Genomic DNA, 27,155 nt, shown 5'->3' on the forward strand with positions numbered 1-27,155 from the left:
ACTCACTCTTCCAACTTCTTCCATCAGGCAGGAGATACAGAAGTCTGAAAACACGCACAAACAGACTCAAAAACAGCTTCTTCCCCACTGTCACCAGACTCCGAAATGACCCTCTTATGGACTGATTTCATTAACACTACACCCTGTATGCTTCATCCGATGCCAGTGCTTATGTAGTTACATTGTATATGTTGTGTTGCCCTATTATGTATTTTCTTTTATTCCCTTTTCTTCTCATGTACTTAATGATCTGTTGAGCTGCTCGCAGAAAAATACTTTTCACTGTACCTCGGTACACGTGACAATAAACAAATCCAATCCAATCCAACCTGTAGCCAAGTCTACAATGGTTACTACATCATGTCCTTTAATCTGAATTCATGCTTCTAACTTACTTACTTTATTTCTACTTGCATTCAAATACCAAAACGTTGGCTGGAACTTTCCAGAAGCGGCAAGAGTCCTGCTGCCTAGGACACCACTTCAGCGGGTGGCAGGATCTAGCTGAATATTACAGGTAGTAACCAATTAAGTGCTGTTACCAGGTCTTCTGTCGAATAAAAGGGGCTGGCAGCTTAGCAGTGCAATCAGGGGTGGTGGCTGCAGCTGGGGTTGCATGTGGAGGGCATCAATGGACGTGTGCACTTAAAAGAAGTTAAGTGGAGTCTGGGGGCACCAGGCCAGTCAAGAAGTTGCACCGATTGGATGAGACAGTCGCTGAAGGCAGATGTACTGATGCCATTGAGGTGCCATTGCTGCCAGGGGTCTCCTTTGTGGGCCAACACCCACCCAATCCCCTGGGAGGCTGCCAAAGTTTACCATACCTGCCTGGCACTGTGGCAGCTGTGCTAACCACTCTGTGTCAGGGAACCGTGTTCAGTTCCAGCCTTGGGTGACTGTGTGGAATTTGCACATTCTCCCTGTGATTGCGTGGGTTTCCTCTGGGCCTAGGTAGGGTGCTCTTTCAGAGGGTCTTGGAGACTTGATGGGCCAAATGGCCTCCTTCAGCACTGTAGGGATTCTATAGAAAGGAAATATCTAAAATTAAATAGTTGGTGCAAGCCACCAACTGTCTGATTGTGGCGCCACGGTGGCACAGTGGTTCGCACTGCTGCCTCACAACGCCAGAGACCCAAGTTCAATTCCAGCCTTTGCACACACCCCTAGCAGCGAGGGTGCATAAATCAGGAGTGTGATGGAATATTCTCCACTTGCTTGGATGAATGCAGCTCCAACAATACCTAAGAAGCTTAACACCATCCAGTACAAAGCAAACATTCACTCCCTTCCCCGCCAAAGCACAGTAGCAGCAGTGTGTACTATCTATGAGATGGACTGCAGGAACTTAGCAAGATTCCTAAAACCGCACCTTACAAACCCACAGCCTCTACCACCTATAAGGACAAGGGCAACAGATGCATGTAAACACCACCATCTGGAAGATGCTCTCCAAGCCACTCATCATTCTGACTTGGAAATATATTGCCGTTCCTTCACTGTCGCTGTGTCAAAATCCTGGAATTCCCTTCCTAACAGCACTGTGGGTGTACCTATACCACACGGGCTACAGCGGTTCAAGAAGACAGCTCACCACCACCTTCTCAACGGTAAGTAGGGATGGGCAACAAATGCTGGCCTAGCCAACAGTGCCCACATCCTGTGAACAAATAAGAAAATGTAGATCAATTTACTGACATGAATTTCAGGCTCTTGTCAATCCAGAGATTCAGGGTTATCGTAACTGTAGTTCGACGCCCTTGATGGTTTTCTCTTGCCTAAAAGGATTATTATTAATTCTTGTCATGTTTTAGACTAGTTCTCTGAAAGCTAAAGACTATATATCTTGCTCCTATATTTCAGTCAAATAACACAGAATTCACTGAGAAAAGAGAGTGAGGTTTTAGAGAAGCAAACAACCACGGAGAAGTTTTATCTGAATGAAGTGCAATCATTCAGGGCAAAGATGAAAGAATCAGAAGATCGGTATAAGGGTACGTACTCAAACACATAAGCAATAGTAGTATTGTAAGTAATTCCAATTTACTAATGTTTGAGAAATTAATTAAATGGTAGTAAACTTTTCATGCAACCTTGTATTTGCCACATATTCCATAATTTTAAAACATCCGGACAGCTTGTGTAAGTAATGCTCAGGCACCATTTTAACTTTGGATAAACACCTAAAATAATTTTAGCAATGTAGTTTTAGGTTGAATTGAGCAAATAGTTTTGATAATGCTGTTATTATCAAAACAGGCTGTCTCTCTTATATTTTTTCATTGGAACTACCCAGTTCGAAACAGTATACTGGTAGTTGCTAACTATATAATCAAGGTGAAAATGTGACTTGATACATTGACAAGTAACTTCCTAAATATGACACCTGAACTATTTTTAGTGGCTGAATTGAAGCAGAAAGAATTTGCAGAAACCAAAAATCGTGAAGAAACAGAACTCCAACACAAATTGCATCTGCTGTCGCAGGAGAAGGAAGAACTTCTGAAACTTTCCATGCAGCGAGGGAAAATTATACAGGTAGGTTAAGTTGAAATATATAACAGAATATCAAATTAAATACAGGAAAAAAATGACTTCTAATATCTGTTATTAACAGCTCTGAGTTCACATAGAACCCTTGTATGGGAGAAACAAATAGCTTAAACTGCTTAAAATGTTAAAATGAATATACAATTATTTATGTACTGTCCTGTAGAATTGCCCTTGTGGAGGATGCACTTTCTTTTTACAAGATGGTCCTATAAAACTCTGCAACTATCCTTTCCATGCCCTAAGTTAGAAACTTATGAATCAGCAACAAAAAAACTCTTCCTTGTTCCAGTTAACAGGAGTTTTCTCTGTCTCAGCGCTCTTCATCAAGGTATTCCTGTCTCTTCACAACAGCTTTCCTTTCTTGATTTCCTGGGCAAGCTTTCCTTCTCATTCAAGCCATCACAATGTCTAATTTTCTCTCTCTCGAACCCCATCATCTAGGTGCCCAAGATGTTCTCTTTCTTTCATTTCACCCCCAACAAATTATTTTTTTCCTTTTCCTCCTCCAGACACGAGGCATTAAAAAAAAAAACTTTTTTTCTTTTACTTTTTTTCCTATTTCCCGGTTGTTCTGAAGTTCACTCATCAGAGATGGATTCCTGCTCGTGTACAGAATAGGGCTAACTTTGATCACATAGCAGTTCTCAAACATTTTGTAGCTGAGCCCCACCATTTCAGATGTTTCAGGTCTAGATGAAATTGTGTGTATTTATAAGTGGTTCTTGTTGATCTGGAGAGATAAGTAGATACAACATGGAGGTTTTACTTGTCATTGGAAGAAGTCTAATTTCTGCATTATTGTGACTTTGTGAAACATAGGAAAGACAAAAGGATATTCAGCAACTTGAGGAGAAATTAAGATTAACAGAAAAAGCAAAAAAAGATGCAGAAGAAAGGTGAGGAACAGGATAATAAACGGTTGCATGTGACATTGATAATAGATTTTTCTGAACTTTTCAAGCAATTTTACACTGATTACAGTCTGCAATAGTTCTCAGTTGCTTATACCTATATGTATACATTTGCAGAAGCATGCATTGATAAATCAGTTGGTATTCTGTATCCACAAATATACAATAATACAGACTTAATCGGCAAAATTTAACACCCAAAACAAGTTCTGTTTTGGGCGCATATAGCGGGATCATTCTCAGCGCTAACAACCCCGCTAGCAAATCATTGAATCAGCGAATTTACAGTGCAGAAGGAGGCCATTCAGCTCATCGAGTCCGCACCGGCCCTTGGAAAGCAGCCTGCCCACACCCCATCCCCGTAACCCAGCATCCCCACCCAACCTTATTTGGACAATAAGCACAATTTAGCCTAGACAATCCACTTAAGTTGCACATCTTTGGACTGTGGGAGGATACCAGAGCACCCACGCAGACACGGGGAGAATGTGCAGGCAGCGCACAGACATGACTCAAGCCAGTGACCGAACCTGGGACCCTGAAGCTGTGAAGCAACTGTGCTAACCACTGTGCTACCATGCTGCCCGCTAGGGGACTCTGTTTATTTTTTTGGCCTCAGCGGGGAACCAAGGCCACACTTACCTCACTTCCTGCACTGATGAGCTCAGCAGTGCCTGAGCCCCTACCCACCCCACCACTTTTAAGGGCAGGGCACCCCCAGGCCCAATTGCCAGCACGGGCAACCTGGCACCTTGGCAGTGCCAGACTGGCAGTGCCACCCAGGTACCCTAGCAATGCCAGAGAGGCCCGAAAGGTTCATTTAAATATGTTAATCTCACCCAATGAGGGTGAGATCTAGATCGCGACATCTCAAGAGATCTCATTAGATCTTGCGGAGCATTCCTATCATTGCAAATCTCACGCGAATCCTCTCATGTGATCTAACAGCCTTGTTGCGTCACCGCGTCGGACACGATTAGGCTGTTCAAGCGTGCCCAATGACTTTAATGAGCAAGACCATTTAAGGGCTATCCTATCTTATTAGTCCTGCTATGCATCTGCACGGCATTTGCTAGTTTTGTATTTTGAGATCATTTTGTTTTAATGGCCCCCAAGGAGACCAAGACTGCTTCATCATTTTTGAGTCAAAACCAAAGGCATCAGTTGCTCGGATTATCATAGCTTCAACAGATACATTGCGGTTACTTCTTGCAACAAGAAGCAGTATTAGTCCATGCAACGATGGTGATCCTTAATATTTTGTGTGGAAGGGACATGGTTCAGAGAAAATTGATGATAGATCATCTAAAGGATGATACAGAATAAAAGGCCATTTGGTCCATTTTAGCTGCACCTCTTTGAAAGGTCTATCCAATTAGTTCTACACCCTCTATTTTATCTCAAAGCCATTCAAGTGTTTATTCAATTGCGTTTTGCAAGTGATAGTTGAATCTACTTCCACTACTATTTCAGCCAGGCCTTTACAGATCATAACAAGTCAATGCATAGTATTTACCCCCTAATGCTGTTTCTGTCTCTTTCATCAATTAATTTCAATCTATGTCCTCTGCCTACCCATCTTTCTGCCACTGCAAACAGTTTTGGCCCTTTGAACCTGCTCTGCCATTCATTCTGATCATGGCTGATTGCCCAACTCAGTAAACTGTTCCTGCTTTTTCCCTTCCCCCCCCCCCCCCCCATATCCTTTGATCCCTTTAGCCCCAAGAGCTTTATCTAACTGCTTGAAAACATACAATGTTTTGGCCTCAACTGCTTTCCGTGGTAGTGAATTCCACAGGCTCGCCACTCTCTGGGTGAAGAGATTTCTCCTCGTCTCACTCCTGAATGGTTTACCCCATATCCTCAGACTGTGACCCCTGGTTCTGGACTCCCCGCCATCCATCAAAAACATCTTTCCTGAATCTACTCTGTCTGGTCCTTTTGGAATTTTATAGGTTTCTATGAGATCCCCCATTCTTCAACACTCCATGTCCATAATCCTAACCGACTCAATCTCTCCTCATAAATCAGTCCCGCCATCCCAGGAATCAGTCTGGTAAACTTAGGCTGAACATCCTCCTTCAGATAAGGAGACCAAAGCTGCACACAATATTCCAGGTGTGGTCTTACCAAGGCCCTGTATAACTGCAGCAAGACATCCCTACTCCTGTTTGAATCCTCTCGCTATGAAGGCCAACACACCATTTGTCTTCTTCACCTGCATGCTTACTTCAGCGACTGTATAATGGGATTCTGCGTGGGGTGCCAGGCTGATTGCACGTTACCCGATTCGCTCCACCTGACGCGATCTGGATCTTTCCCTCAATCTATTTCCCTTTCCGCAGATTATCTGACCTGCTGATATTTCCAAAATTTTCAATTTTATTTCTCTTATTACCAGCATCTGCATAATTTTGCTTTTGCATTCGTCCAAAAACAGTTGATTTATATTAAATGTCTTGGAGGAAGTATTCAATTTGAACAGTACCACTTGACTGACTACAGTCTACAAATTGCTGGAAGATTACAATCGTTAACCTATGCACCCACATTCTTTCAGAGATTGTCACACATTCCATCTTTTCTGACATATCTCAAGAAGTCGATTTAAATAATTATCAAATAATTTTCAAACTTTGGAATAAACTGAAGGAGGTTCAACTACTTCAAAAATTAAGATCAAGAGAAAAAGCAAAGATGTGAAAAGTAAAGCAACGAACTGGAAAAGCGAACCTATTTATTGTGAGGTCCAACAATGTATTAACTTAAGATTTTTAAATGTTAATATTTTTAGCATGAAGCTATTATACTGTCGTGCCCTCATTCCCATTTGCTTTGAACAAAATAAGAAACTAGAGGAGGTTAATGACGGTGCATGCAATTACTAACATTTAAACATAGTTATGAATGTATATAATTTTCAGAATGCGTATTCGCTGAATCTCATCCCCAATTATACAATTCTCACAAGCTGATTAAGTTCCATAACCAGTCAAAGACTTGGGAGGTTATGTCCACTCCTTGTCTAAAGATGCTATAAAACCTGGTCAATACGGAATTAGGAGAAAATAGAAAAGTTTTACCTTCAAAGTAAAATTAAAATGTGTTAAGCATAGAAAGTGGCATGCAATTACTTCAGTAGCAGTTACTCATCCATCATACAATTGCTTGTACATAAAGCTGTTGTTGAGCCTTATTATGAGGCATTCCTTTAAACATTGCTATTAGTTTGTTTGTGTAGAAATAGTTGTATTTCTGTTACACATTTAGTTCACCAGGTGCTTTATATTTCAGGTTTCAAAATGAAACTGCAGCGGTAAATGCAAATGTCAAAGTCAAGGAGTTACAGCAACAGTATCACAAATCTCAACAGGTTTATGCTGACATGGAACGGGTAAAGTAAACTCTGGCTATAAATCTGATCGCTCTTCCTCTTATTTTTGTTACTTGTGCTATCACATATTGTAAATACCATGTGTCTTATACATCAAACTGTTATACTGTTAAAATTGAAAATGCCAATAAAAATATATTTTTAAAAAAATATATATATATTCTTCTTGAAAGAAGTGGATTTCCTGCTCAGAGATGTATGAATACCACTTAGACAAATCATTAAGTGGTACACAAGAGTAACCAACCTACTATTTTACAACAGAAATTTGTCTGTCTTTCATTTCTAGTTTAACGCCCAACCTGTAAATCATATTAAGGGATTTGAATGTTAATTTAAAATGCAAGTAATACCACCCTGTATAATATAGTCCCTCCATTCAGCTATCCCTTCTCGTTCCTAGGAGGCAGGAAAACCTTTAGCCAGAGATTTGCAAGGCGGTTGACTCATCCCTTAGATATTTTTGCCAGCCTCAGCCATTGTGTGCACTTCTGTTCTATCTCAGGCCTAAATCAGTAATGAGTAGTAACAGATTAGACAACACAGTATCTACTGCACCCAGTTTAGAAAATCAGAACGTCTATACTATGTGCTATGGGTGAAGTTAAATAGACAGATGCAAGTTAAAGCTACATGTACTGAATTGTGGTCTCATAAATTCATTGCAGGAACACAATTTTGGTTACGGAATGACAAAACCAGGCTGTAGGTGTGAATGTGTAGAAATCTGGAATGAAGAAAGAACTCTAGATTTACTGGATATTAAAATATTTCCCTGTATGGTATACAAATTTTCATGACAAACTGCGAAACCATCCATGCTGCTCCTTACTGTAGTCTGAATGTAAGCAGCCTATTACAGAATTACTCGAAAATTGTTATTTGCTAACCTCTTTTTTTCATTATAGGAATTTGAAGCTTTCAAAAAGCACAGCAATGACCTGCTAACAAAAGAGAAGGAATTGAATGCCAAACTACGTCATCTGATTGACTAATGCCAAATTTAACCATCAGTGCATTTTGCTTACTTTGGATTATGCACAAAATTGACCCTCTATACTCAGTTTCAAATAAAAGCACATTTTAATTAACTACTTTTGAAATAGTTTATCTTGCCCATGTAATCGTTATCCATAACAGGTGAAATCAGTTTTGTCATAAGCTTGTTTTCCTTGCACTTATAATAATAATCTTATTGTCACAAGTAGGCTTACATTAACACTGCAATGAAGTTACTGTGAAAAGACCCTAGTCGCCACATTTCGGCGCCTGTTCGGGTACACAGAGGGAGAATTCAGAATATCCAATTCACCCAACAGCACGTCTTTTGGGGTTTGTGGGAGAAAACCGGAGCACTCGGCAGAAACCCACGCAGACACAGGGGACGGGATTCTCCCATTCAGCGGCAGAGTCCACACCGTCGGAAACGCCATCGCTGGAGCGGTTCACGCCGCTCCAGCCTCCCATCCCGGCGCGAAATGTGCACGGGTCTGGGACTCCACACAGACATTGACCCAAGCAGGAATTGAACCTGGGACCCTGGAGCTGTGAAGCAACAGTGCTACCCACTGTGCTACCGTACCGCCCATACCAATCTTAATCTGGTTTCCCTTAGTTTTTTACTGAAGAAAACCATTCATAAAACAACCGGAAAACTAAACATGAAAAATACATTCCAAGATCAGAAAGCCATCAACAAAATTTAAAACAAACCTGTGAGCAAAAATAAAAAATTCAGAAAATGGCTATTATGCTACTAGACTAATATTATGCAGCAAGTGTAAACATTTTCAGTTGGAAAGCAAGCTTTCTCGTTTAGATGTGTGAAATATATTTGCGTTTTTATTGTAGATTCTTTTGATTGGAAAGCAAACATCACAATTGTTTTTATTTTAAATTATGCTGTTTTGGGACAGGATTTTTGTTATGCCATGTATCTGCAGTTTCAGAGTGAGATTCCAATTGTATATAAAAATATCTCTAATACAAACGATTTGGTATGAATTCACACTGTGCCTGTGTTTTATCTGCAATCCATAAACCATCCCGTTTATTTTTCTTAAACTGGAAAATAGATCTTTTTCACAAACCTTTCTAGAAAAAACTTTTGCATTGAGTTGATCTGATATAACAGGGGCACTTGATTTTAGCTTTACTGATCTACTAATCTTTTTCTCCAATTAACCAGAATGCTAATATAGTGAACACAGTTGAGGCATTATTTAGCTCCAGTGATTACAATGGAATTAAATATCAGTCAGTGTATAAATGGGTGAGCAGCCAATCTCACAGTAGCACAGCACTTGGAAAATCTTAGTATTATTTTATTCCTTCGCCCAAGATGAATTTCAACATCTTAATCTTTTTCATGGTAAGAGATGCAACAGCAAATTTTTCATACCCCAACAGCCTCAGGGCCTTCCAATTTATTATTGTTCTCTTCAGCGTTCACCATGTGACTCATCAAACTCTCCAATCCGGTAATAAAAGGGGGAAATATGTAGAAGGGCTGTGAACAACCCCTCCTATTTAATTCCCCAGCAACTAGGCTTGCACCTTATGCCAGACCTAGGTCTACCTACTTGGAAAAGCCCAGAAATCTAGTGGCAACATACTGGAAGTGGATTTCCTGTCTAGCACCTGGAGCTGAGCATTTGCCAAGTGCTGTGCACAGGAAAAATGGCACTAAAGTAACCTTTAGATATCAAGCCTCTGCTATTGCCTCAGAAGGTAGATACCGTTCAGTGCAGAACCAGGAAAGTTTCGGTTTTGAGGTAGAGTCTCATGTGTTCCCTCAAGTCAGCCGAAGTGGTAGCATTGTTCACTGGAGTGGGTAAATCACATTATTTTTTATCACTGCGCAGTAATACCAGCTGGAAGATGCAGTTGGGGCAAAATGGCAAGGGGAAAGACCGTGGAGGGATTTGAAAATTGATAAATCTTAAAAATCACAACTTTGACAATGTAGTTCAGCAAACACGGACAGGTGATGCCCGATGACTAGTTGGTAGTCGGTATGAAGAGAACACCATTGATATGGAGGGCGAGGGTACCAAACCAAGATCATAGCCTCAAGCAAGGTCTTGCATGGAGTTCTAAAAAGTTTTATTCCAGGTAATACCCTATGCTAGTTGTATTTGAAGATTTATGTGGCAAATATATTCTATCCATAGGCTTTGCTCGTCCATATGCATTTGATACTGCATGTGGACTTAACTAACTTCATTCAACATTAATACAATGGGACTGCAGGTCATTTTCTCAAAGACACCATGAACTGCATTTTAAAATACTCAAGATGCAATATGCTGGCATTTTGTTCTGTACCATCTCTGGGCAACAATGTAATTGAACAATATTGGAGGGAAGAAAAATCTCAAAGTCTGTTCTTGACCGTGTGGTGTTGGTAAAACTTTGTTTAATTCGGAAAAAGTGTGTGCACACAGGATAGATTCTGCAACTATCTGTTGCTTGCAAAAGTCAGCTCTGCCTGTCCTCAGAATTACATGCATATATATTTAAAGTTCTTCGGAGTCACAAACAGGTATTGACGTCACTGAATCATTCAGAATACAAAGTGATCAGTATGCATATTTTCTGGTCCCCGTAATGGGAAAACGATTAAAGAATACGATGTTTCCTTACAATCTCATGGGTTTATGCTTAATATATTTAACTTCTAGAAAAGAGGTGCGAATGTGTTGGATAATGGATCCCTTGGGACTTACTGGGGCCTCCTGTGTTTTCCTTTTCATATTCAAATACACAGGATTAAATCATTTCCAATGTGGGTGACTTTAACCCCTTGCCTGCTGGTTTGCCCTTGACCTGTGCTATTACAATATTATACCAATCCTCAAACTGGAGCTCATATCATAAACAACTCCCATTCACCTGTTTGCTGAATTACACTGACTTTAAAATATTTTTGAATCCCTCCCTGGTCCTGTCACGTTTACAAGTTCTAATCCTGACCTCTGTACACCTAATTTTGGCCTCTTGAGAACCCAATTTTAAAATCATTTCACCATTAACATCCATGTCTTCAGGGTGGCACGGTTGCAGAGTGGCTTCACAGCTCCAGGGTCCCAGGTTTGATTCTCTGCTTGGGGCACTGTCTGCATGTTCTCCCAGTGTCTGTGGGTTTCCTCCCACAGTCCAAAGATGTGCAGGTTAGGTGGATTGGCCATGCAAAAATTGTCCTACGGTTAGGGTAGGGTGGCTGGGTTACAGGGAGAGGGTGGGCTTTAAGGTGCTCTTTCAAGAGCCAGTGCAGACACGATGGACCAAATGGCCTCCTTCTGCACTGTAAATTCTACGATTCTCTGATTTTCTAGGCCCAAAACTGGCATTCCTCAGCCAATCCCTCAACATATTTCTTAAAAATATCCTCTGACCAATTACATAGAACATATTTTCTTCAAGTTTAGAGCTCTGAACTTGTATGGCCCAACTCAAGTGAGACTATAAATCAACTACCTACTAAATGTATGTATTTGGCAATACTTGTTTAAAGCGATCCACTCCTTGTAAGAATAAAATTCACGTTTATTGAATTTAACACCGGTTGTCAAATTTATTGTTATGTGATGCAGTTGTACAAATGTGCCACATTGGTCACTGACAATTTCTCCAGAACATGTTTTGCATTCTAGAATCAGACAGCATTCTAGAATCAGACAGAATTTTTATTTTTCACTTTCTGACGTAGAAACATTAAATAGCATTTTGATCTTGTCATGAAGACAATACATCTGAAGTTATTTCATACAAGTTACATTACGAATGTTGTTAAGAGTGCTCTTCAGCCAACTTCTGAGCCTTAGCAACGGCTTCTTCAATAGCACCAACCATGTAGAAGGACTGCTCAGGCAAGTGATCATATTCACCTACAGGAAAAAAGGTGAAATAGTGAGAAAAAGCAAATAGCTACAATGTATTTAGTATAGCCTTTAACTATTTGACAACCTGAAAATACATTTAAAAAGCATACAAAAAGGGGGAAAAGAGTTACGATAACTTGCCTTGAAGGATCATCTGAAATCCTTTGATGGTCTCCTTGAGAGGCACCAGCTTTCCAAGATGACCAGTGAACACCTCAGCAACCTGGAAAGGCTGGGAGAGAAAACGTTGGATCTTACGAGCACGAGCCACAGTCAGTCTGTCTTCTTCTGACAATTCATCCATACCCAGGATGGCAATGATATCCTGCAAAGACTTGTAATCCTAAAGAACAAAAGAAAAACAATTCAACCATTTTTAGTCATACATATGGAATAGGAGCATATATTATAACTAAATTAGCTGGGTTGAAGTGTCAAAGAATTCAGATGGAAACAGTCTAAAGGCTCTTCAGTACAAGTCCTTTATCTTTATAGCAAGAAAAGTCAGCTGAAAAACCTAGCAGACTCAGTATGAGAGAAAGTTACTGCAGGCTGGCTTATTTTTATTTTCTATAAATGGTAGAAAATTCTGAACAGAAGATGAACAGTAAATAGCTTCGGTGATTAAGTGACAAATGTTGAACCAGTCAATTCAGATGCAGTCAATGGTTCAACTTTCAGCTAACCTTGTGCCAATGCAAAAACATTCAAGTTATTACGAGGTAATTCAAATTATGTATTTAAAGCTACAATTCAAGAAAGTTTACTGAGATACTTGGAGGGAAAGGAAAGATTCTGGATCAGATGTTAGCTATATTGTTTAATAGTTATTTTTTACAATGAAGCAGACACAAATGGAAAGGATAATACCTTAATATAAAAGTTAAATCCATACAAACCTGTAGGATCTTCTGTACACCACGAGCAATGTCATAGTGTTCCTGCCCAACAATGTTGGGGTCCATAATACGCGAAGTAGAATCCAGCGGGTCTACAGCTGGATATATACCCAATTCAGCAATTGCACGTGACAGTACAGTTGTGGCATCCAAGTGGGCAAAGGTAGTAGCAGGTGCAGGATCAGTCAAATCATCAGCTGGCACATATATAGCCTGAAATAAATGAATTCCCTCAGTACAAGGTATAGGTCTGTGCAAAACCATCTAAAGATTTAGTGCTTAATCACTGCTTAATAAAGTCAATATTGCATTATAATTGGGCAATTAAGTTGAAAAAAATCAAATATTAGTTTAGTTACCTGTACAGATGTAATTGATCCTTTCTTTGTGGTGGTGATTCGCTCTTGCATGGTACCCATGTCAGTGGCCAGGGTTGGCTGATAACCTACTGCAGAAGGAATACGCCCAAGCAGAGCAGATACCTAAAAGGGAAAGATTATAGGAGAATGGTACACAATTTGTCCAAAATATTACAAGTTTTATGAAGCTACTGTCATACTTAATGTACCGCCAACCTAAAGAAAAACAAGTTTACCTCTGAACCAGCCTGTGTGAACCTAAAAATGTTGTCAATGAACAGCAACACATCTTGTCCTTCTTGATCACGGAAGTATTCAGCAACAGTTAATCCAGTCAGTGCCACTCTAGCACGGGCACCAGGTGGCTCATTCATCTGACCATATACCAGGGCTACCTAGGAGATTAAAATGAAATCAGAAGGCATAGTTGCTTATACCTACACCATGCAGCAAAACATTCAGAACCACAAAAAGTACACGTCATTAATACACATTGATACAGAATTACACAGTACAGGAAAAGGCCCTTGTTCCAATCAACCACCACATGCGCACACAAATCTATTCCCATCTTCCTCATGTATTTATCTAGTTTTCTCCTTAAATATATTAAGCCATTCACGTCAACCACACCACATGGGTAGTTCTGAATTCTACACTGGATTTATACACCATTTCATATTTAGTGCACCTCGTTTTGGACTCAATAAGATAGCAGATGTTTTTGCTGTTTACATCACTATTTAAATACCTAAAAAAGCAATGATCACAGCCTTTTCAGATAATTATCTAATTCCCTTTCCAATGGGATTTTTTTTCCAATCTTAAATCTGTGCCAATCTTTGCCAATGGAAGCAGTTTACCCTCATCTACTGTTCAAAGCCCTCTGTATCAATTATTTTCTCAGCCTTCTGTACTCAAAGGAGAACAGTCCCAGCTTCTCGCTCATACCTGGAACCATTTTTTGAATCTTTCCGAGCCCTCTCTTAACACTTTCATGTTCTTATAACACAATGCCCAGAACTAGATGCAATACTCCAGTTGAAGTCAAACCAGTGTTTTAAACAGGTTGATAATAACTTCACTTTTTGTATTCTAGCAGCATATTTATAAAGCTCAGGATCCTGTACGCTTCATGAACCACTCTCAACCTGTATTGCCACCTTTAATAATAATTAAACAAACAACCACTACCATACAAAAAAATCAGGGTTGAAGTTATGACCAAAATTGTTGAACTAAATGGAGTCCAGAAGAGTGTAAAAGTACTTCTATGTACATTTTCACCATTCTTGTTGACAAAAAACTATACAATATTCAACACTTTACCTTGGAGGTTGCATCTTTCAGATTGATGACACCAGATTCAATCATTTCATGGTATAAATCATTGCCCTCACGAGTGCGCTCTCCTACTCCAGCAAACACAGAATAGCCACCATGGGCCTTGGCAACATTGTTAATAAGTTCCATGATAAGTACGGTCTTACCGACACCAGCACCACCAAAGAGACCTAAACAGACAAGCAGGAAGCTTTAGCTTGATTTGTATCAAAATGCAAGCCTGAGAAATTTGCCTTGGTTGGGACTGCTCTTTTTAAATTAAATTTCACTCCAATCCAATGCAAAACAAAGATTCAAATCTAAATAGCCAGTTCAGAAATCCTCATGTTTGATAAATACTTTCCAACTGCATTTGTCATTACATACAGCAAAGCTGAATAACTTCAAATAAGCCACAGCTTTAATTTACACATGGTTTGGGCAAGAGGCTTTACAGTCAACCTGCATTAAAGGCAATAATCTTACACCATGCACTTGCTTCAGCGACACAGGTGTGCAATTCCATTCACTCCTTGCCCCATCAACCCCCCCATTGTATTTGGGAAATGTTTGTATTCGAAAAATGGTTTTATAAACAAAGTGGCAACATACTGACCAATAAATATTTAACTCAAACTAAATCAAGTTTATTTCCCGTCATACTTACCAATTTTGCCACCCTTGGCATAAGGAGCCAACAAATCTACAACTTTGATGCCAGTCACCAAGATCTCTTGTTCAACACTCATCTCCACAAATTCAGGAGCTTCAGCATGAATTGCAGCATATCTAAGGTGTGAATGAAATCACATGCAAAAACAGCAGATAAATCATGACAAACCAGGTGAGCAGAAAGCAACCAAGGATTCACCCAAAGTTGTCATAATTAACTTGATCAATCCAATTTAAAATTTGTTCCAGTTCTGTTGTATTTCTAGTTACAATTTTCTTAGACAATGGTTTTGGCATTTATATTCCAGATCTAGATTTCAGTTTAGAGTCAACTACTGGTGAGGAATCATGACTAGAAACTGGACCAAAATAATAATTTTTATTATTATTTTCTAAAATATTGTTATTCTCCTTTTACATTTTCTCCCAAATTTACACCCACCAACAATAAACAATAATCAGTAACAAATATGTCAATCCCCATATCAATAACAACGATCCCATCCTCCCACCAAACCCAAAACAGTAGCCCGCATGTTCTCACAAACAAATGACAAAAAGGGATCACCCATAGCCGCCATTAACACACACAGCCCCCCTCCCCCCAAACCCTCCCACCCACACGCCCCAACTAATGTTCGATGCTATCCAGTTCTTGAAAGTGCATAATGAGTATGCCCATGAATTGTAGGACCCCTCCATCCTTCCCCTCAGTTCAAACTTAACCTTCTCTCAAGAGTCAAGAATTCCAACAGGTCCCCCCACCACGCCAGGGCACGGGGTGGAGAAGTTGCTCTCCAATCTATCAGGATCCGCCTTTGGGCGATCAACGAAGCAAAGGCTACAACACCTGCCTCCGCACCCGTTTCCAACCCTGGCTGGTCCGACACCCCGAATATGGCCTCCAGGGGCCCTGGTCCAGTTTCACGTGCACCACTTTAGAAATTACCCAAAAAACCTCCTTGCAGTAATTCTAGCTTTGGACAGGACCAAAACATATGAACGTGATTAGCGGGGGGGGGGGCCCCCGCAACGTTCTCACACATTTTCTACTCCTTCAAAGAATCGGCTCATTCTCACCCTCGTGAGGTGTGCTCTGTATACCACCTGCAGCTGCATCAGCCCCAACCTCGTGCACAAGGTGGAGGCATTCACTCTCCAGAGCACCTGACACCAGAGCACCTCCTCCATATCCTCTCCCAACTCTTCCTCCCACTTTGCTTTGATCCCTTCCAGTGGTGCCTTCTCCTCTTCCAAAATAGCTCCGTAAACCACTGACACTACCCCCTTCTCCAGTCCCCTTGTCGCCAGCACCTCCTCCAGCAATGTGGAGGCCGGCTCCACCAGGAAGCTGTATCTCCTTTCTGGCAAAATCTCGAACCTGCATGTATCTAAACATTTCCCCCTGCTCCAGCCCATACTTCACTTCCAACTCCTTCAATCCTGCAAACCAACCCCCAAGAAACAAATCTTTTAGTGTCTTAAACCCCTTCTCCTCCCATTTCCAAAAATTCCCATCCCACCTCCCTGGCTCAAATATGTGGTTCCCCCGAATCGGCATTTCCCTTCACCCTGCGCCCAACCCGAAAACTGCCTCCAAATTCTCAATGAAGCTATTATTACCAGACTCCCAAGTATTTCCCCGGGGCTATCAGGAGCGGCGCTGTTGCTAGTGCTTTCAATCCCGACCCCCTGCACAAACTCTCCTCCATTCTGATCCACTGGGAATCAAACCCTCTGACCGAGCTCCGCACCTTCTCCACATTCGCCGCCCAGTAGTAATACATCAGGTTCAGACGACCCAAACCGCCTGCCTACCTTCCCCTCTGTAGCTGCACCTTTCTAAATCTGGCCACCTTCCCTCCCCATATGAACGAAGTAATCCTTCCCTCAATCTCGCTGAACAAATCACTTGGCAGGAAAATCGGCAGGCAGTGAAAAATAAACCGGAATCGCGGCAACATGTTCATTTTAACCGCCTGTACCCGATCTGCCAGTAACAGGGGGAGACCACCAACCTTGCCAGATCAGCTTTCACTCTCCCCAACAAAATAGAAATGTTGTACCTGCAGAGCCCCCCCCACTCCCAGGCAACCTGCACCCCCAGGTGCCTAAAGTGTGTCCCTGCCCTACGGAATGGCAGCCCCCCCACCCCCGGCTGAGACACCACTAAATACTCACTCATCTAGATTTAGTTTGTACCTCAAGAAAGACCCAAGCACTCGAAGCAGCTCCAATATTCCCCGTATCAACACACTCGGTTCCGACACATAACAGCAAGTCATCGGCATACAAGGACACCCTATGCTCTACCCCCCCCCCCCCCCCCCCACACACTGTTCCTTTCCATACCCCTGAACTTCTTAATGCGATGGCCAATGGCTCAATCGCGAGTGCAAACACGGCGGGGGGGGGGGACATAGGACATCCCTGCCTAGTCCCAGAGGAGAGAAAAGTATCTTGAGTTGATGTTGTTTGTGCGGATACCCGCCCTTGGCTGCTTATATAGTAGCTTTACCCAATCACAAATCTTGGTCCAATCCCAAACTGCACCACAACTGCCATCAAGTACCCCCATTCTACCCGGTCAAACGCCTTCTCAGCGTCCAATGTCACAACCACCTCTGTTTCCTTCCCCTCTGCCAGTGCCATAACGACATTCAATACCCTTCTAACGTTTGAAAAGAGCTGCCTCCCTCTCATGAACCCCATCTGATCTTCACCTATCACCTTCGGGAGGCACTCCTCCAGCCTACCCGCCAGTACTTTCGCCAATACCTTTGCGTCCACATTCGGAAGTGATATGGGCTTATACGACCCACACTCCGTCGGATCCTTATCTTTTTTTAGCAACAGGGAAATCAATGCCTGCCGCAAAGTTTGTGGCAACACACCATTCCCTATCGCCTCTTCAAACATCCCCACCATCAGGGGTGCCAGTTTAATCTTGAATTTTTTATAATATTCCACCAGAAACCCATCCGGCTGCCACCTTACCCGACTGCATCCTCCCAATCACATCCTTTATCTCCTGCTCTACTGTCGCCCCTTCTAATGTAGCCCTGTCCCCCTCCCCCTAACCTCGGGTACTCCAACCCATCTAGAAATTCCTGCATCTCACGGTCTCCCCCCCCCACCCACCCAAAGGTGGCTCTGACCTGTACAACTTCAAAATTCCTCAAAAACCTTGTTAATCAGATCCGGAGCCACCACCAACTTCCCTGCCCTAACCCTCACCTGAACAATTTCCCTTACCGCTGCCTCCTTCCGGAGCTGACCTGCCTTATCTCCATGTTACCAAAATAATATTAAAACTGCTGTACGTAGCTTTGTCTTTGCACTATGGGTTGGCAGACTTTTCATTTCTTATTCTCAATTGTGTGTAGCCGTTGCACAAATCACAGTCACCACATGAGAATTGTACTGCAAGTTGTGGCTTGCACGCGTCAGCCAGATTCATTTTGTACACATGTATACTTTCCTCCCACACAAGTCTGTTTGCTCAATACGGTTTTAAAGCACAGGTCATCCAAGAGAACCATGAGCAATTTTCAGACCTGGTTTCGGAACAGCTGCATGGAAATGGCTGCAACATAACTTGATATTCGTGCATTTGGAGTCAGAACAAGATTCCACCTCAAATTACACAACCCTTGGTATTGATGCAGAATGGCAATCTAACTGCAGCCACTAGAAAAAAAACTTAAACTAGTCGCTAGATATTTAGAGAGAGGAAAATAAGGTATCTGGTTAAGTCCACACATTTCCTCAAGAAATGTGCACATAAATCAAAATTACACAAATGCTGTGCTGCACAGCATTAGATCAGAAATGAAATCAAAGAATTGGCCTACCAAAACCAAGCAATTGTGAATTTGGATTGTTTAATAAATAATAATCTTTATTATCACAAGTAGGCTTACATTAACACTGCAATGAAGTTACTGTGAAAAGACCCTAATCGCCACATTCCAGCGCCTGTACGGGTACATGGGAGGGAGAATTCAGAATGTCTAAATTAACTAACAGACCATCTTCAAATTAAAAACATGGGGCTTTCACGTTCTTTTTCAGAGATTGGGTAATCCAAGATTGCACTTGTATCATACCATGTCTCTCTTAGCAGCTACTCCTAATGTTATAAATTTCCTGCCGCATTACAAATATATAATGGCTTGCTGTAGAACAGTTTATGTCAGTCAAATACATTGGCTCAGTTGATCTGAAGAACCCACACCAGTTTTCAGCAGGCTAACAAATCTAAAATTTAAACTGGAGATCAAGGTGATATGACAAGCTGATTATTCCAGTACTCTGAGATTGCATTTGTTTGTTCAATTACATAAAAACTTTATTTCAAATGTTCACGTTCGCTTCCATTATTCAGTGGCACAGCCAAAATTCTCAGTGCAACAATCTTCAACCAGTCAATAAAACCAACACACAGGAAACTAGCCTAGAATGCCCAATGTTCAACTTTAAATTACATGCTGTAATTCAACATCAAGCAAGACATAGGAGCAGAATTAGGCCAATTGGCCCATCGAGTCTGCTCCGCCATTCGATCATGGCTGATATGTTCCTCATTCCCATTCTCCTGCCTTCGCCCCTTAAATCCTCAACCCCTTATTAATCAAGAAACCCCTTTATTAATCAAGAACACCAGATTTGTCCTTGAGGTGCTGTTACCTACAGGGTTACAGACCAAGAGCTGGAAGGTGGAATTGGACAGCATAGTTCGCTCTTCGAACAGGGGCTGGATTCTCCGCCCCATTTCTGTTTTACCCTGCCGGCGGGATGCTCAGTTACGCCAGCTAGTCAATGGGATTTCCCATTGTGGGCAGCCCCACGCCATCAGGAAACCCCCGGTCTGCCAGCATCCCGCCGACAGAGAATCCAGCCCAAGAATGAGGAGCAGGCAATTTAGCTTCTCAAGCCTGCTCCACTGTTCCATTACGATCATAGCTGATCTCACCGTGGCCTCAACTCCACCTTCCTGCCTGTTTTCCATAACCCTTCAACCCATTACAATTAAAAATATGTCTAACCCCTCCTTAAATTTACTCACTGTACCAGCATCCACCACAGTGGAATTCCAGAGATTCAGGACCCTCTGGGAAAAGCAGTTTCTCCTCATCCCGGTTTTAAATTTACTACTCCTTATCCTGAGACTATGACCTCTCATTCTACAAAGCCTCAAGAGGAAGCATCCCTTCCACCTCTACTTTATCCATACCGTTTATCATCTTGTATACCTCAATTTGATCCCCCCTTATTCATCTAAACTCTATCGAGAGTATAGACCTAAACTGCTCAATCTCTCTTCATAAGACACTCATCTCTGGAATCAATCTAATGAACCTCCTTTGAGCTGACTCCACAGCCACTACATCTTTCCTCAAATAAGGGGACCAAAACTGTGCACAATACTCCAGGTGCCTCCGGTGAGGTCTTACCAATGCCTTGTACAGTTGCAACACTTCCTTAGCTATAAATGGCAACATTCCATTCGCTTTGTTATCTGCTGTACCCGCATGCAAGTTTTCTGCAACTCATGCACGAGGACACCAAGATCCCTCTGCATCAGAACACCCCAAAGTCTTTCCACATTTAAATAATAAGTTGTCTTTCCATTTTCCAATCAAAATGGATGACCTCACGTATCCACATTAAACTCCATCTGTCACATTTTGGCCCACTCTCCTAACATATCTATATCCATTTGTAAGGTTCTTATTTCCTTATTGCAACTTACTGTCCCACCTATTTTAGTGTCTTCTGCAAACTTGGCTATAGAACCTTCTATCTCTGTATCTAAGTCATTAATATAGATTGCAGGTTGGGGCCCCAAAGACCGAACCCTGTAGTGCCCCACCAGTTACATCTTGCCAATCAGAAAAAGACCCATTTATCCCAATTTTTCTGGCCAGTCTTCCATCCAAGTCTTCCATCTTAAAAAGGGGCTGGTTTAGCACAGGGCTAAATCACTGGCTTTTAAAGCAGACCAGGGCAGGCCAGCAGCACGGTTCAATTCCTGTACCAGCCTCCCCGAACAGGTGCCGGAATATGGCGACTAGGGGCTTTTCACAGTAACTTCATTTGAAGCCTACTTGTGACAATAAGCAGTTTTCATTTTATTTCATGAGCCCTAACCCATGTGATCCTACCTGGTGTGTTAACCTTCTGTGCGGCACTTTATCAAACACATTCAGAATTCCAGATATACTACATCTAACAGGATCCCCATTATCCACTTTGCTGGTTACATTTTCAAATTATTCAAACATGAATAATTTACCCTTCATAAAACCACGCTCATTTTGATGGATTGCGTTTCGACTTTTCAAATGTCCTGATATTACTCCCTTAATAATGGATTCTAACAATTTCCCAAAAACAGATGTTAAACTAGCTGGTCTGTAATTTCCTACATTCTGCCCCCCTCACTTTTTGAATAAGGTTGTTATATTAGCAATTTTCCAATCCAATGGAATATTTCCTTTGTCCAGGGAATTTTGGAATATTATAACCAACAGATCCACCATCTCCACTGCCACTTCCTTTAACACCCAGAATGTATGCCATCAGGCCCTGGGGACTTGTCTGCCTTCAATCCCAATAGTTTGTTGAGTACAAGATGGCTAGAATAGAATTAGAAAACCTCCATTTCTCCTCTGAATAAATATCCAGTGATCAGAGATAGGAAAATGCACAACGAGCAGTTAATGGCAGTTATGGGGTTAGCGTCAATGGCTTTTTTGACATAGTTTTTGGAGAACACCATATTTGTTGGAGAATACCATATTTGTTTTCTAATAAAGCCATTTATCTGGCCACAGAATGGGAAAATATGAATAGCTAATACTTGGTACTTAGATCTAGAAAAGTACTTTTGAAACTGCAATCACACAATTATATAAAGCAAACATTACTTTAATTAGTACAACACTTACTCTTTGGTGTTGATTGGTCCCCTCTCGTCAATGGGCACACCAATGACGTTCATGATTCTGCCGAGTGTTTCTGGCCCAACTGGAATCCTGATAGGAGCACCAGTGTCCAGAACTTCCTGCCCACGGACCAACCCTTCAGTACCATCCATTGCAATTGTACGTACAGTGCTTTCACCTATACAGGTTTAAGTTTTACAGTCAATCTCAACTGTAGGAAAAGGTATATATTAACTCATGACATTTTTCGCAGATGGCAGTTTGCCCTCAGACATTTCAGAAGAACAGAAGTCATTTTTTAATTGTCACAAGTTTCCTCCCACAAGTCCCGAAAGACGTGCTATTCGGTCATTTGGAATTCTCCCTCGGTGTACCCGAATGTGGCGACTCAGGGCTTTTCACAATAACTTCATTGCAGTGTTAATGTAAGCCTACTTGTGACAATAGAGATTTGTAGGCTTACAATGAAGTTACTGTGAAAAGCCCTTAGTCACCACATTCTGCTACCTGTTCGGGTGCACAGAGGGAGAATTCAGAATATCCAATTCAGTTAACAGCAAATCTTTCGGGACTTGTTAGAGGAAGCCCACGCAGACACCGTGAGAACATGCACTCAGCACAGACAGTGACCCAAGCTGGGAATCGAACCTGGGACCCTGGTGCTGTGAAGCAACAGTGCTAACCACTGTGCTACCATGCCACCCACGATGTCTCATCATTGCATTCTACCTGAAAATAAAGTCAAATAAAACTGCACTCACCAAGATGCTGGGCAACCTCCAGGACCAGCCTGCTCTCACGACCTGTCACATCCAGAGCATTCAGGATTGGAGGAAGCCCTTCATCAAACTGAACGTCCACAACAGCACCAATGACTGCAACAATTCGACCTTTTGCCACACCTGCCTTGGCAGAAGGATTTGCTTTGGCGACATAGTTTCGCCCTACAATGCAAAGTTAAATATACAGATTAATAGTCTGAACCAACCTCAACTGTCTAGTCCTATAGTAATGAATAGTAACATTCAGATTTCAATAGTGCCTATCTTCTGGATATGCAAAGTAGATAATGAAATATTAATTTTGAACATTTGACACAAGCTTGAGCAACAGTTTAGCTTCTACATAAAAAAAATGGCATGCATATGAATTGCAAAAGTTCCAAACTGAACTTTAGAATGGCTAAAATTGCATTAAAGAATCAGAATTGAATGACTAGCCGGCACATACCTTCACACCACAAACAATCCATCTACTTTGGAATAGAGTTATTAACAGGACAACCTCAGCCTCTGGAGTAAAGCTTCCCTGTGATCAATTGTGCCCAATTCCAGCTATGAAGCAGTAGCATCAAAGCAATACTGTAAATTTAATTCAGGCATCTGAAGACTGAAAGCAATTTTTGTCATCCAGGCATCTGCCACTAGAAATTGACTGAATTTATATGCAGCAACATTTCAGTTCCAGTCCAGGACTTGGACTGGAAGGGCTATCAGTACCCTTGCATTGCATCTTGAGATTTCAATTGCAATATTTTAAGCATCAAGAGTTCACACAAGCTGGAATGTAGAAATAGATGAGAGGATTTGAAAAATTGGGAGTTGATTCACAACCCAATGCGTGTGTAAAAGGTAGGTCACGTCTAACAAATATGACTGAATTTTGAGGAAGTAATTTCAGTAGACGGGGAATGTAGTTGTGTGAATTTCCAGAAGGCACTATACAAGACTTAACCAAATCGGAGGCAAAATGTTGCCTGCTTCAGGGGTCTATCCAAGGTGGTAAAAAAGGAGATTATGGATATGAAAAATTACTAGTTGTATTCTATGCCAAGGCCTTAATTATTCACTATATTTGTTCATAAGATTGACAATGTGTAGTCAAGGGCATAAAATGACAGACCGAGTGCCAGACAGATTTCAATGTAAGATCTCCTATTTTGGACAAAGAAGATAATTCAGTATTTGTTTTCTAAATAGTGAACAGGGGCAGTCCAAAGGGATTTATGGGGTCCATGCAAATGGATTACTAAAATGTAGTAGCCAGGAAAAGCAATTAGAGGCTCATTGAATATTAGCCTTTATAAGAAGATAGCTAGGAAATGAAGGAGCTGCTGTTTTATTACAGTTGCACAAAGCCCTAGTTAGACCACTTCGGAAGCTCTGAACAGTTATGGGCACTTTACCTCAGACAGGGTACATTGGCCTTTGGAGTGCAGATTTACAACATTATCAGGGCTCCAAGGGCTAGATTTTGAGTAACAGTACAAGGCTTTCATTCTATGGAAGATGGATCATTTGTTTGCTGTTTTAAAGATTTTGAAACGGGTAGGAAGAATTGAAGACGAGTGCTTAATCTGAGATGGGCCATTATGTTAGGAATGGACCTTGCCCACAAAAAAAAAAAGGTGCTACCTTAATTCATTTTAAGCGAGATTGATTTTTCTTAGTGAAGTGCATCAAGGATGTAGAACCAAAACAACTGTTGACAGTAGGATACAGATCACCCATATTCTTACTGAATGGTGGAACAGGTTTTGAGATAAATGATCCATTTGTGTTGCAATCTTCTTTATGCAGTCTCCAGTAAATAAACTCATTTATACACTGGTTCTAGTTGTTCAAATGTCTAAAACACTGAGGACAGTGCTAACCAATAGACACCATTATTATCCCCGGGTCAGGCTACATGATTTTGGCCACATGTAACCACTTTAACCAAGATCTCAAATGTTCATGTGGAAGCTTTGCAGTCTTCTCTTGGCTGTTTAGCACAGGGCTAAATCGCTGGCTTTGAAAGCAGACCCTGTTCGATTCCCGTACCAGCCTCCCCGAACAGGCGCCGAATGTGGCGACTAGGGGCTTTTCACAGTAACTTCATTTGAAGCCTACTTGTGACAATAAGCGATTTTCATTTCATTTCAAATTAGAATTCTGGCATGGAACCTCAGACATCAAGCAGATTCTAGGTTTTTGTCTAACACTTACAAGAGGTATAGTACTTCAAATTTAGAATGATAAATACCACCGAGGGAGACCCATTCAGACTCTTGATACAGCTACCAAATTAATCCCAATCCCCAGAGCCCTATTCTCCTGGAGCAATTAGCCAAGTTGGTAATGAGGACCACTCCCCCTCCACACATTAAGACCATTAGGAGTAGCAGTAGACCACCACTCAGCCCATCAAGTCTGCTCCACCATTCAACCAGACCATGACTGATCGGTTATAATCCTCAACTCCACTTTATCCCTATAATCCTTGATTCTCTTACTGGTTAAAAAACTAATTTGGCATGGCCTTGAATATACTTAACCATAGCCTCTACTGCCCTCCGTGACAAAGAATTCCAGATTCACTACCATCGGAAGAAATGCCTCATGTCTTCACGGGCAGCACGGTAGTATTGTGGATAGCACAATTGCTTCACAGCTCCAAGGTCCCAGGTTCGATTCCGGCTTGGGTCACTGTCTGTGCGGAGTCTGCACATCCTCCCCGTGTGCGCGTGGGTTTCCTCCGGGTGCTTGGGTTTCCTCCCAGTCCAAAGATGTGCAGGTTAGGTGGATTGGCCATTCTAAATTGCCCTTAGTGTCCAAAATTGCCCTTAATGTTGGGTGGGGTTACTGGGTTATGGGGATGGGTTGGAGGTGTGGATCTTGGGTAGGGTGCTCTTTTCAAGAGCCGGTGCAGACTCGATGGGCTGAATGGCCTCCTTCTGCACTGCAAATCCTATGAAAAATCAGCCACCCATTACTCTTTGATTATGCCCTCTGGTCCCAACCTCTCCCACAAGAGGAAACATCCTCAGTAGCTATCCCATCAAGCCTCTGAGAATCCAATGTCTCAATAAGGTCACCTCGCATTCTTCTAAACTCCAATGAGTACAGGCAATGTTGCTCGTACTTCCATTTTTTTTTTAGTCGTTATTTGACATTAAAACAATTTATCAGATAGCCAAGGAAGCATCATACAATATGCAAAACCCCTTACAGCCTGTAGCTTAGCTTCTCTTCCCCCACCAAAACATTAAAAAAGGGCTGAAGGACACATGCATTCACTGTGCAAATAGACAGATTCTACCAAGGAAATGATGCCTGTCATTCGCTTTTTATTTGTCAAATCTGCCACTCAAAACAAGGGCTAATTAACTTTTTGGACAACATTGCAGGTAGGTAGCCTGCAGCTCGAATGTGCGACTGTGCTGTGAAACTGGGCCAAAGATTGTGCAGCGCTGTGATCAACTGTCAAGGTGAAATTGAAGGACATCGGAGAAGCCGAAAACCACGTTAGAAATTAAATGTAAACAGGCGAGATTTAACAAAGTAAATGGAAAAGAGGCGGCTGGATCAGGAAATGTCTCCCACACCCCCACCAAAGCCGCGGATGCGGGAGGGGAAGGAGCAGCTGCAGGCCACTAGGCCCCAGACCTGTGGCTCCAGGACGATAAAGGTCAAAGTGAGCACGGCTCCCAAATTAGCGGAACGCCGACGCTGCTTCCCCCAGCCCGGCTCATTAATTCAACGAAGCGACTCCAGACAGAAAAGGGGCCCCGGGGTTCAGGCCTGCGGGCGGGGGTCGGATAAGGACATTGGCAGGCCCTGCGCCTGGCTGTTCCGCCACTTCGGCGCCAACGGGGAACTCGGCGCCATCGGAACACTAAAGCCAAGCAGCCGATCCGGGATACCTACGTGAATAGAGTGCACCGGCTGCGCCCGTTACAGGCGGTATGGGTTGACCACAGGCCGGAGTGCCTGCACCACGCCCCGGCTGCACCTTCCAACAGCTCCCAAACATGGCGAACGGTAAAGTGGACTAGGACAAGCCGGCGGCTGCAGTCTTATATATAGACAATGGCGGCGCTAGTGCGCATGTCAACAGGCGCGCACTGCATTGTGGGGGCATGTAGTCCGTTTAACAGAAAGCTTCATAGAGACTGTCGCAAAGCGAACTACATCTCCCATAATACGACCAGGCTACGGGCTGCATGCTGGTTATTTGCTCATGGACCTCGTTAAAAAAACGCGCTTTTTATGTCGTGCAGGATATTAAACTGTAAACAGGAGTGAGCATGTCTAAAAGCAAAGCAACCATTTTATGGTTGAGGTAATCCACCCACAGGACCTGTCAGTTCTGGACTCAGTGGACGCTGGTTTCAATTTTGATTCAGAAGCACAGTTTCTCGTCTTATCAACTAGGCTAGCATTTCTATATCCG

General features: G+C 42.1%; 2 protein-coding genes across 5 annotated transcripts in view; one reads left to right on the forward strand and one right to left on the reverse strand.

The window, feature by feature from the left end:
- Positions 1 to 8,859, forward strand: part of LOC140389294 (coiled-coil domain-containing protein 89) — a 106,370-nt gene extending 97,511 nt beyond the window's left edge. For all 4 annotated transcript variants that reach the window (XM_072473476.1, XM_072473478.1, XM_072473481.1 and 1 more), the window contains 5 exons: positions 1,861 to 1,991; positions 2,399 to 2,535; positions 3,370 to 3,446; positions 6,756 to 6,855; positions 7,764 to 8,859. In XM_072473476.1, the coding sequence (XP_072329577.1) occupies positions 1,861 to 1,991; positions 2,399 to 2,535; positions 3,370 to 3,446; positions 6,756 to 6,855; positions 7,764 to 7,850 (532 nt within the window). In that variant the 3' untranslated portion in view covers positions 7,851 to 8,859. The remainder of the gene's footprint in view (positions 1 to 1,860; positions 1,992 to 2,398; positions 2,536 to 3,369; positions 3,447 to 6,755; positions 6,856 to 7,763) is intronic.
- Positions 8,860 to 11,402: 2,543 nt separating this feature from the next.
- On the reverse strand, positions 11,403 to 26,753 carry LOC140389286 (ATP synthase subunit beta, mitochondrial-like). Its single transcript, XM_072473468.1, has 10 exons — positions 26,630 to 26,753; positions 22,703 to 22,885; positions 21,945 to 22,119; positions 14,987 to 15,108; positions 14,326 to 14,510; positions 13,233 to 13,391; positions 12,997 to 13,119; positions 12,638 to 12,850; positions 11,880 to 12,081; positions 11,403 to 11,744 (listed from the first exon to the last, which is right to left on the reverse strand). The coding sequence occupies exons 1-10, from the start codon at positions 26,733 to 26,735 to the stop codon at positions 11,647 to 11,649; spliced, it is 1,566 nt and encodes a 521-aa protein (XP_072329569.1). The 5' UTR covers positions 26,736 to 26,753; the 3' UTR covers positions 11,403 to 11,646.
- Positions 26,754 to 27,155: the final 402 nt, after the last annotated feature.

Source organism: Scyliorhinus torazame, chromosome 2 (genome assembly GCF_047496885.1).
Source record: "Scyliorhinus torazame isolate Kashiwa2021f chromosome 2, sScyTor2.1, whole genome shotgun sequence".
Lineage (NCBI taxonomy): Eukaryota > Metazoa > Chordata > Chondrichthyes > Carcharhiniformes > Scyliorhinidae > Scyliorhinus > Scyliorhinus torazame.